General features: G+C 31.0%; 1 protein-coding gene across 1 annotated transcript in view; it reads right to left on the bottom strand.

Moving 5' to 3' along the window:
- The window catches only part of LOC106683177 (dynein axonemal assembly factor 1 homolog), a 28,165-nt gene that overhangs the window by 13,397 nt on the left and 2,020 nt on the right, over positions 1 to 12,748 (bottom strand). Inside the window, exons 2-3 of the mRNA XM_067049218.1 lie at positions 6,623 to 6,714; positions 383 to 604 (exon numbers count right to left, since the gene is read on the bottom strand). Of these exons, the coding sequence (XP_066905319.1) occupies positions 383 to 604; positions 6,623 to 6,714 (314 nt within the window). The remainder of the gene's footprint in view (positions 1 to 382; positions 605 to 6,622; positions 6,715 to 12,748) is intronic.

Below are 12,748 nucleotides of genomic sequence, written 5' to 3'. Positions count from 1 at the left end.
TAATTGAAAATTAAATGCCTTAATATAACTGGAAAAAAAAACCTTACATTTACATAAATACTTTATCTATTTGTCTTTGAATTCAGATTAAATCTGAATAAATTTATTTTTTGCTCCATTTGGCCATAATTTAAGAATTATTGCTTTCTTTCTATTTTGAGTTGGGTTATCATCTGATATTACTTTATTTTTTAATGATGCAATAGTGGAAACTATTTAAAAAAAAATTGATTTTTTCATGGGATATTACAGAAATGTTTGTACAACCTAACAATTCATAAAAATAACGTAGTTTTTCATTCTAGTTTCCTCGAATTTTTCATTCTACAATGAGCCTTAATGAATTTTCAGATAGTAAAACTATTGAAATAATAATACTCACATAGATTCTCAATTGTTCTGATGCTGTTATGGCACAAGTTGACTGTATCAAGCTTCGACATCGTTCCCAAATTTTCTATACACTGTATTAGATTATTCTGGAGGTAGAGACTGCGCAGCTCTGTCTGTTGATCCAAATTTTCTATTTTTCCTATTCCATTGTTTTCCAACCAGAGGCACCGAAGTCCCGTGTATTCTTCTAGGTTTTCTATCTTTGTAAAGCCTATTTAAAAAAATAGTTTGAAAAACATTTTATGGATATTTATTGGGTAATTTTTATAGTAAAAAAAGAAAAAAAAGTTTTATTTTTGGAAGACAATATTTCCTGATTTTTTTTCTTTCTGGGTAATTTAGCATCCTTCATACTTCAACATATTAATTTTACATAGACAAAGTATTTTATCCGACGTTTCGGACGGTCCGTCCATTTTCAGGTGTTGAATTTAAAAACTTTTACAGAAACTGTTTCACGTTTTTATCGGCTATTTAAATAACTCAAAAAACTATGCAACTTTCGGAACATTTGAATAATCACCAAATTAAAGAAATTAAATTGCCAGATTTCTTTGACCAATTTGTTTTAATTTAAAGGTTATTTCACTAATTTTAATTTGTGAAAAATATGTTCTACGTTTCAGCTAATATGCCATTTTCAGGGACAAACATTTCATTTCCTCACTCTAGACTCAAAAATTCTAACACCAACTTCATATGGAAATTGTTTTTGAGATACAGTGATCAAAATGTTATTGGATGAGCAGTACAGCCTGGCACTAGGCTAGGCCGATCCTGTTGGTGGAGGAGGTTGGCCAACATATAAACGCTCTTACGCATTGTCAGTCGGAGTGATGTCCCTAGATCTCATCTTTAAGAAGGATGTTGTTGAATAAGAAGTGAGTTTGTAGGGGCTCGAAGCGCTAACAAAGGGACTCTAGGAGAGTAGAAGTGAGACTCAGAAAATAAGGAAGATGCAGCGGGAGGTCTCCATAGAAAAATGCAATGGAAGCTTGGTGATGGTGAGCCACAATGCTGCTACTTTGAAAATTTCTTCTCTATCGACCACGGAAGATTGAAGGTTAAATTATCCCTCCCAGTCTATTGGGTAGTTTATGTTGTGTTATAATAAAAAATAAATGATTATTGTCAGGTATTATCGTTCGTAACCGGTAAGCAGAAATATTTCGCCAAATAGTTTGAGAAATTAAAATATTTTTATATATTTGAGATATCCGGTCAATATTGTTAGGAAATTTAAGATTTTTGCCTCCTCCCACCAAGTAATTATCTCAGGGTTCCATAAATAAATACTGTCAGTGAAAAGTGCTGTTAGCGTTCAAATTTGAATTTTGACACGTTTTTTTGGTGTAAGCGGACGAAGCCGAATGATGAGACAATCATGAGTATATAATAAAATAGGTTCCTTTTTAATTAACATTTCCCAAAAACCCAACTGGAATTGAAATTCACTACCTTTAATGTCCATTCAGATAAGATTTTTCTTTTAACAGATATTTTGACGGTAGTATATTTAAAATAAAAAAATAATGGAGAAACATTATTTTATTCTGAGTAACGGCAAATAATAGAGTCCTTACATAGTATATGGTTCGTGCCGCTACACGAGACCATATAAACAAACACAAAAGCGTTTAATCCAAAGATTGCTATCAGCACATCCTCTGGCTTTAATAGAGTGTTGCCAGGTTTATTTTATTTGTTTATGTACTTATTCCGCCTGACCCAATAAGGGCCACTGGATTATTGTATAATTGAAAATTTATTCGTGCGAAATAAGTAAATATATTAAAACTAAGGATTGTTGAGATGAATTTTCAACAGGGTAAGTAAATTAGTATCTAGGCTTTCCTCTCGAATGTTAATGCGTTGTTCACGCTGTTTTCCTTTGTCAATTTGTTTGGTACTTTTTTCATTTATTATTAAGAAGGTGATTGGACCTGTCTAGTATTTAAAAACGGAGCTGTCAAGATCCAATGAATCGAAAACGAAAGGTGAATAATTTGTTTGTATAACGGTGTTTACCGGAAACTTGGCAAATTGCTTCTCATCCTCGCAATATGTCTTCATTCGTCAGCCACCTGCTCGAAACAAATGAAGCCGTGGCAGAGCTAATCTATAACGGTATTAATCCATTAATTTGCAAATGAATGGCATTTTCTTCCTCAACTCATAAAAAACGTTAAATTTACTTCCTCAATTAAATGAGGTATAGGAACAGCAATGATCAGTCAAAAATGTTTTATAATGGTTTCGTTTAACCTATCCATCCAGTTCCCCAGGAATCGTAAACAGATGAACAGAATTTATAAATATATCTATTTTTAAAAATAATTATTCCAGTTGTTAAAATCCATTAATTGTAAAAGTCGTTTGTCTTATCTTTATTTCTTTGACTCTACTGCTCGTTTGTTATTTTATTGTTTCGAGAAAAGTATTTTTCTCTCTATGATTCTAATATAAGTAGTGCATCTTCTTTCCCCTTAAACTGTTGATGCTTTTCGGTGGTGTTTGTCTCTATCAAACAAATACTGAGGGGAGTGGCATAATCCAACTCTTCTTCAAAGCAAAAGTTTAGCCAAAAAGGCCACGCCCACTATAGGAAGGATTACGTTGAGGTTAATAGCAATATCTGCCATTGTAATCAAAACTAAAATAGAAGGCAGTCAGTAAGTGGCTCGTAACATCGTAACTTCCTCATAATTCTCTGCCACTCCCCTGAAAGGCACATAAGCCCGCCTTTTAAACTTAACTTGTTCTGCCAGCTAACTCCTTTTTTTGAGGAATAGATAAGATGGGTGGACGATTTGTTAAATGAAATAGGCCAAAATTAATGATTTGTTAATGAAATGAGGCGCTCCATTGTAAAATATGGTAACTGAAAAATGAAAAGGTTTACAAAAGTAAAATATTTGTTACTTATGATGTTTCACCTTCAGCCATGAAACACTAAACTTAAAACTAACATTATTAATTAACCCTTAAATGATTTGGTGGTTAGTTAGCGGTAGAAACATAGATAGGTAGATGTAGCTGATATTTTGTTAATACCCGGGGGTTCTGAATGAGTGCTTTGTTTGATCGAACTTTAGAGTAAGGTTAATATCTACCCAAACGTCTGCACGAAGACACCATGCGCCTTATATCCTTCAACGCGTTTAACCACTTTTAGAGGTATGCATCATTGTTTGATGGAACATTAGATAAACTTACTTTATTATACTTCATGTAAATACTTTTTCATTTTCTTCTACTTTAAATAATTAAATATAATAATAACTAAGCATGCCTAGAGCTTCGGGTGCTTACTTTGTATTTAAATACGATTTTTTATGAGGGTTTCTTGACCAGTTTAAAATAATATTATTTCAAACTACATGTAACGGGAATATTTTAATCTAGCTTTGTTGTGTGTAGTGTGTATATATATTGTTTATTTTTAATTGTTTTTTTACCGGAAGCAGTGATATCTATCTAAATCATTAGTCGAGGAAGTTTCCATCCAACAGTTAGCAACAATGTATCATAATAATTATTACCTAGAAGAAGTTGCTCGGGAGTTAGATCTTGAAGGAAAACACGCAAGTGTAAAAATTCTTTCAATCTGTGCCAATGTTTCAGTTTAACTTAGGCTTAAGAAGAAGAAAGGTACAATGGTAGTATAAAAAAAAAAAAAATAAATAAATAAAGGTAAGTTATGAATTACATTGAAGAATATAAAAAATATATCATAACTATAGTTATAAATTATTATTATTATAAATAAATTATTATCTTGATTGTTTACTCGAAGATTTAGTTGTAATGTATTTAAAAAAAATCTTTCTGGGTACTTTCCCAATATTCAGGTAATTTCCTGAAATATTAATATGATGTTAAAACAGAATGGTACAATTATTGGGAATAGATTACCTTAAACACCCCGGAACGTTGTCAAATGAACTAAAGATGTTTTTATGCACCTTATCATCCAAATAAATAGAGAAAAATTATAGTAGTATAAGGTTCAAAAATATATAAAAGTTATTATCATTATATAATGAAAATATCATATTGAAAAATTATAATCTAAATATTGAGAAATAAATTAGAGATTAAAGATGAAGAGCGTAAAATAATGTAATAAAATAATGATTGTACCGGTACGAGAATATTTATTTATTTTTTTGCATCATTTCAGTGTTTACTAACATATTCGGATACGTTTAGTGAAGGAAGGTACATACTTCAGTTTATTTCGAAGCAGATAGAAAATTTAAGTGGTTGGTGTTGCGAGCAATCTTTTATTTGCTATAAAATCTCACCCCATCAATTAGACTACCCTTATTTCTCCTTACAGTTAATATCGCTTAACTTGTTGCACATCTTAAGAAATCATACTTTGAAGCATTAGTAAACTTCCAATTAATCTTGGATATTTTTTAGGAAAAAACATGTTATTTCTTAATATTTTTTTATTTATTTAAAAGTAATATGTTTTTTATTAAACGAGAATGTTGTAGTTTTTTTTTGTAGGGTGCTATAAAAATAAATCCGTTTCGGGCCCCAAATGGTCAGTTCTGTATTGAAAGTATAAAAAGAACAAACAAAAAAGTATGGCACAATCTCACCACATTTAGTGAACTCATTTCGACAGCAATGTAATAATATAACAAAGAACACCAAAAAAATACTACATGATTAAAACTCCGTTTCCGATAATACTTCACATAGTAGATGAATAAAAGTATATTATTTATCACTGCATACAACTAATTGTTCATTCCACAAGAAGCAACACCATCCACTAGATGAGTGTGATAAGTTTTGTTTTTTTATACAAACATACTATTGAGCCATGGTAAATTGGAAAACTAGTAGTAGTTAAAAAGGAAGCACCAGAGAACACTTATTTAAGTTTCGTGTTGGCCTATTCTCATCCTACATAGCACAATCACACGTCATTTTACATTAAAACAAATATATAAAATTTATAAAAGATATACGTTGGCGTTGAGAACAATAGTGGACCAACCCACTTGCCGTAATTTGAGAAAAACTGTCATTGCAGAAGATTTGATAAATTTTTGTCAAACTGCTTAAGACTAGTTCAGTTTAATGTAAATTCATCTCTACACTCCTGTTATCAAGGAACAGGTTTTAAAAATGTATTAGTTTTACTATCGAAAAATTAATGTTATACTCAGTTTTTCATATTAAAATTAATTAAATTGGAATGAAAAATGGGAGTCCACTGTGGTTCTCAAAGCCTCATACAGCAAAGGACGAACTGATATAGATTTAATGGTAATAGCATGTAGTATTTTTTTTTTATATAATTCTAACATTATATTTAAAGGGGGGGAATATAAATAATTTAAAAAAATTCTACACTTGCTATGTGCCTTCTCTTTTTACTGAACCCTTAACTAACCCCTCCTTAACCTCATTTGCAATATCTAGGGTCAATAATAGGAGTATTCATAATGTGTTAAATTTAAAAAGTTGCAAAATGCTAAATGTTATAAGTATAGGATTGTGAGCAGGCTAATTCAAAATCCAAGTTATTTGTTAAAAATAGAGGAGCTCCTAGCGGATGTTTTTGGCAACTTTTTAACCTTTCCTTCCAAAACCTTCCAGAATTTCATTATTTTTATTCATTACTTTTAAAAATGTATTAGTTTTACTAACGCAAAGTTAATATTAAACCAAATTTTCACCAAAAAAATAATTAAATTGGAATAAAAGATGGGAGTCCACTATGATTCTGAACACTCTCATATAGCAAACGACAAAATAATATAGATATAAAGACAATATTATGTAATATATTCTTTTTTTATACAATAAAGTTTTAAAAACATCCTAAACAAAAACCAAACATGAACTACAAGCAACTAACCTTTCAAAACGACAACAGACAAAATGGTGATGTCATTCTCAATTTAGCATGCCTCTTATAACAGACTCTCGATAATGTCAAATGTTATATATTTTTAACATTCAAAAAGAAGGAAATATTTCTCCATTCAAAACAACTTTTTCATCTAACATGTTTAAAAAAAGATTATGAATACCCCTTATACATCTACCATTAATAATTATAATGTACTAATATCACATGATATAAATTAATGAACTTGAAGCAATGTTTTCTTGATTTAATATTGGCATGGGCCTTTCAAAAGGTGTGACAATCAACTTCCTCATTACTATTGTCTATTGTTCTAAATGCATTGTTACCAGCCTTTGTAATGGAGGTAGAGCACATCGTTAAGGTGCGGGGTATTGTACAGTTTATGCTTCTTACATATGTCCTTGATTGCCTCCTTCGTCATCCTGAAATATCAATAAGGGGCTCAATCACCAAATAATTGATATGTGAATTACAAGATATTGTTCAAATTTTGCAAGTCAATACTCAGATTATTTAATAAATATTGATACTTTGGAATTTTTTTGATTATACCACTTCAGGATTCAATGTCTCTCTTGTTAATTGATATGTTGCAACTATTATCGATAATCAATTAAGGATATTCATCTATTTGATATTTGTCGTCATATAAACTCAAACCAAAATAGCATTTAAGTAATACTATTAATTTATACACTTTTGTGAACACTTTTTTTTTTTTATATATATATATATTTGTTTATTGACATTTACAACTGTATTTACACAAAAATACATCTCGAAAATTGTATGGTTTTGGCGTGTAGAGAAACTACCCATTGGTAGCGCTCTGATGACGTTTTACATTAGCAGGTCTCGTGGCCATCTTCTTTCAGGGGCCTCGGAGGATTGTCAGGAATAGAAAAAGAAGCAAGGTTAGAAACTAGAAGGTTTTGATGGTTAGGGAGTTTAGAATGGAAGGATTGATATCCGGTTCGGGCTAGATAAGTTACATATGGAACATCAAGGTCTTTATGGATGATTTTATTTGTGATAAAGTAGGAAGAATTGAAGATTTTACGAAGGATTTGGGATTGTAAGGAATAGATATAAGAGAAATTCGAAGGTTTAGTGGAGCCCCAAAACTCAACTCCGTATGTCCAGAAAGTTCATACGAAAAGTGCAGAAATTGCTGTAATGTAGATCAGTCTTTCGTAAAGAATTGAAAGTTTAGACCATTTATCTATTATGTAGGTGTTGTATCAGTCAAAATCGACGTGTATTTTCTTGTCTTTTCAAGAATTCCAAGTTAGTCGTTTTTCCAGATTTAGTCTAAGATTGCGAATCTGTTCGGCAGGGGTAAGGTGAACATTATTTAAGGATACTGTAGGGCAGTCGGTAGGTTTACGACGAAGGGTGAAGGTGATTTGTTGGGATTTATTTTTATCCTTCAATTTCGAAACCATTCTTCGAGGGTTATGATGTGACATTGGAGAGTTAAGGATACAATTATGAACTGCGAACACACGTGTGTCATCGGCATACGTGATGAGGATAGTGTTAGGATTGGTTGGTATGTCAGCTGCGCAGACTGTGTAGAGGATGGAACCGAGAATACTACCTTGAGGAATACCTAGAGTGATCTGATTTAATTTTATATCGTTAAGTACTTCGGGCTGCAGGAAATATCATAAATCGATAAAATTTCATGAAATTAACACGTTTTATAATTTCATAAGTGAAAAATAAATTATTCTAAAGTAGAATAGGTGAAATATGCAAACGATATGTTCTGACAAAAAATTGTGACGTTTGTACAAAGTAACCTGCATAACTGGGATCTCAAGGAACCTACGCTCTGTAGGTGCTTTTCATTTATCCATTTTTCCAAATATGTAGGTTTAAAATGACAACCTGTAGAAAATCCCCCGTCATCAGAAATGGCCATGGAAATGGAAAGGGAAAAAAATAATTAAAAAAAGCTAATAAACATGTGACGATTGTCTTAAAGGAAAGGATCAAGTTATTCTGTGAACATAGTTAAACTTAGAAAATGTGTTTGTTTTTTTTTATAGTAAAAGTTAAATCTTAGTTATCATAAGCAACTTCAATTGTGATCGTTTGTTTTTTAGTGGGATTAATTTTTTATTATCAACAATTTATCAAAAAGATTAAGGAATGCCAATTTGAACCACATTAAGCCCATATTTTTTAATAAAAAACTTTATAATAATAAATCTTCTTTTTATAATGATAATAAATCTTTGCTAAATCTTCTTTATTAATATTTAATAGTTAAAATTTAGCTTAACTCTATTCTTAGGTTACGGAAATGGGTGGTACTTTATTAAATGTTCAAATCACCTAAATATTTTAAGAATTAATACATAACCAAAATACAGTAGATGGTTTGAACAGGTTTTGTCCTTATCGAACAGTTTGTTCGAAACAATACTATTGTGGCACGAAACTTTTGTTTAAATGTGAAAAATAATTATTAAATTAATGTTTATTAATAATAATATGTACCGCTGCAACCCATGAAGGGTAAGGGGTTCGGTACTTTCTAAGGAAGTACTGTTTTTCGTATAATCAACCGCCAGATTTTTCCCAAATTAATGGCTCCTACTTTATGAGGCTGGATGGGCTTCAGAATCCACAGGATTGACCCACGGCTACAGTAAAAGAATAAATTACTATCTGTCACAGCCGAATTGGAAACTGAATCTAAGATCCTGGTCCTTGGAGTTGGTAGCACAGTGCCTTGCCTCTGTATCACCCTGCTACCCAAAATATCCTAGAAAATCGGTCAGAATTGCAAAACAAGGTAAAATTAGAAACTTAGTTAATAATATTTTGTCTTCTTTTTTAATTTAAAAAATGCTATTCTTATAGTATATATCCCATAAATCTTATTTACTTTAAAAAGTAATTGTGCTTTTCATATAAAATAAAGTAAGAACAAATTAGGAAGATTTTATAAAAAAAATGAATCTTTAAAAAATGGAGCTGTAGTTATAGTTATTTTACAAAACACCGTTTATGTCCAACAAAATGAAGTGAAATATCTGAGGAGAAATGTATTTGGAATTATTTTTTATTCATTACGCCAAGAAGCGGGAGGGAGGTTATTATGTCATTAAGGTTTTACTTTTTTGTTTTACTTTTGGACAAAGTAGGAGCACCCTCTAAAAACGTTCCTAACATTTCTTTGATTCAAATTACATATGAAGTAATGCACTACAGTATTTGGGAGGAGGTGAGGGAAACCATTCATGACGTAATCGACGCCAGTTGTATAAGGCCTTAGATTGTATTACAGCATTTAACTGCGAAAAGATTTGTGACGTATGTGCAGGATGAAAAACGCAAGGAGTATGCAGTATAATGTATATAAAATATCTAAAAAAGGTTGAATAAGAACATTGCTATGTGGTAACGTTTGGTACAACCTTGCATATTCTGGCGGTTGATGAACTTGATGAACGGATGATAACACACGGTCGGTACTACAAAACGAGAGGAGGAGATTAAGAAAACATGGGCGAGTTACTGGCGTTCATGTCTGATACATTTTCAGTGTAATCTAACCTACAGGCTTTCTTTGCTATCTTTTCAATTCAATTCAACAGTTTCGAATGCTAATTAGATTAAACACATAGTAACACTAAAAATGATTTTTTCTAGATAAAAACTGATTTCTGTCCAAATGCACAGGTATTTAGCAAACCACTAATAAATTCAATGTTAAATATTTCTTGGAACTATTTGTAATAGTATAGATATCTGCTACATTTATGTAATCAGCTGGGATGAAAATGAACTGGATTTATACAGGATAAAAAAATGGGCCTAGTTGTCAGCTCTTAGCTCTGAAACAAACAAAACAATAAAAAATTACGAAAAGTATAAAATCTTCTATAATTGATTATAATCCGTCAATATCACTTCTTAATGTGTCCCCTTAGGATTTATTTTACCAAATCGTACATCATAAATAAATCGCTGGAATTGATTCTACGATATTAACTACCGAAGTGAAATATGATCACTAGTTCACCTATCTAGGAAAAAGATATCTTTTTATTGCATGAAATAGATCTTAAAAAAAAAAAATGTGACTGAGGAAAACAAGAAGGAATCCATGGCCATTGTAGAAACGGTACAACATTGTATACTGCAAGGTTTAACCTTGGGAGGCTCAAAGTAACCTGGTCAAATAACAGCGGAAGTTCCTGATGGCTATTTCAGCAGGTATATCACTGCACTACAAAGTAGTTCCTCTTTACTGTCTTATAACTTTATAATACTTTCTGTTACCGTGTAGAGAAATGAGTTTGAATTTAAGATTTCATAGTACACTTTTTTTTTTTCAACTTTATTTCTTCTTAATTGGATTTAATTATTTGTTACTCCTTTCTCGAGACTAGCTAGTGATATCAGATGCAAGCCATTCTGATTTCTATCGATATTATCCATCCTTTAGGTTGTTCTAGCTTGGTGTATAATCTAAATATACTTTCCCAAAGAATATCAAACATCAAAACTCCCATAAAACTTTTTAAAAAGAAAAACCCCAACTGCTTTGACTAAATTCAAAGATATCGATTTTGATCTTTGTGCATGCATTGCTTTAAATATTACACGGTTATTTTTAATCAATGTTCAGAACCGAGACGAACAGATTGTGCTATAAAATTTCATTTATGTTCCTATTAAGTTTCTGAAAGTAGATTTAAATGTTATCTAAATTCAGGAGTTCATCTTGTTCATGTATCAATTTAACAAGAAATGAAATTGGTTTTTGAGGACCATATGACATTTTATTATCAATTATATATTACAGTTAAATATTGTAATTGAATTCTGAAGTTATAATTTATTCTGTCTTATTACTTTTACTCCGTTTTTACCTTTTTAATTTATATTACTCCTTTTACTGCAAGGAGCTTTACCATCTGTTAGAAAATTGGACATTTTGTCCAATCCTCTGGACTAAATGGACATAATTGATAAAACGGACGAAATAGATAGTATAATTCGTCTATGAGTACTTTTGTAGATGATGGGCAAACAAATGCGCTATCGGTGGAGGACATGAGAAATTCTGCTCTGTAACTTTTACTATCATTTCCATGTTTTCTTGATTGTATGGTTACTTCTCTTGTACTTTTTGTTAATTGATCTTATTTACTTTTCAAATAGATATTTGCACTCTCTAAAATTATTTTTATTTGTCATATTTAAACTATATGCTTATTGAAACTTGAACAATGTCAAAAATAAATCTTAGGCTAGTATATTATGCTGTTTTCTTTTAATTTTTTTTTTTTATATGTTCACATATTTACAGGAAATTGTAATTATATTGGCAATAAACTCTTCAGAAAACTAAAACTAAAAACCACTTATATTTTTTATCAAGAAAAAAATAATTTTATTTTGCCCGAATAATTAATATTTATTGCTTTCGTCCAGGGCAGACAGAATAGTCCACTTCGTCCACAGTGAACCAAATCAAACCTAGACCACTCTGACCCAGAGGATAATACCGCGGAGTAGTAAAAAAAAATAAAATACTGATTTTCCCCCAATGTCCTTAACCTTTTCAACACGGTTTTTATTCAGAATTATAACAGAAATTTGCAATCCCATCTCACTGAGAATACAATTCTCTTCTGAAAATTATGTTTTTTCATACGGATTACGTAATTGTGGAAGATTGTTCCTGATTTTCAAGCAAGCACAGAAATTAGATGGGGAGAAGATAAATGGAAAACTACCATCCTGGGATCTATATTTAGTGAGACCCTGGATCTTATTTTCTCACTGGACAAGGAGATACCGACAGGTGTCAATGTCAAAGGTTATTCCCAAACCTTCGCCATTCTTCGTATTAATTGCTTCTTCGAAGTATCTTTTTAATGCGAGGAATTGAAAGATGAAAAATTTGATTGATGAAAGACATATAATAATATTTAAGTTGTTAATTTAATAAATTTATTACCAGTGAGTAGTTCCTCTAGATGTCAGTGTCATAACATTATAATCTTACATCAAATTAACTAGATGTATTTTTATGTAAATACAGTTGTAACTGTCGATAAATAAATTAAAAAAAAAAAAGGTTGTTTATTTATACACGGTTACTAAACCAGCTAAATCTATTTTCCATTTTTTCTCTAAAGGAGAAGGTGTGTGTGTATATGAAATCTAATTTCACCATAGACCCCCATGATGTTTAGGTCCCAGGATGCTGCTCTCAAAGGATTTCATAAAAAGTTTTTTAACTTTGTCTTATCAGTAGGTATTTTTTTTTCCTGAATCAAAAAATCGAAATGGGTTGCCATATTACAACCTCCTTTTCTATCAGATCATCGTGAACTGAAATGATTTATTTTAAAATCAGTTAAATTACAAGGCTGGTTTGAAGATGCGCAGCACCTCATATATTATGTGTATTTAACAGAATGAAAA

This window comes from Halyomorpha halys, unplaced genomic scaffold (genome assembly GCF_000696795.3).
Source record: "Halyomorpha halys isolate HHAL.00 unplaced genomic scaffold, Hhal_1.1 Scaffold472.1, whole genome shotgun sequence".
NCBI classification, from domain to species: Eukaryota; Metazoa; Arthropoda; class Insecta; order Hemiptera; family Pentatomidae; genus Halyomorpha; species Halyomorpha halys.
Note: the sequence above shows the minus strand (reverse complement) of the source record. Positions and strands in the feature narration are given on the sequence as shown.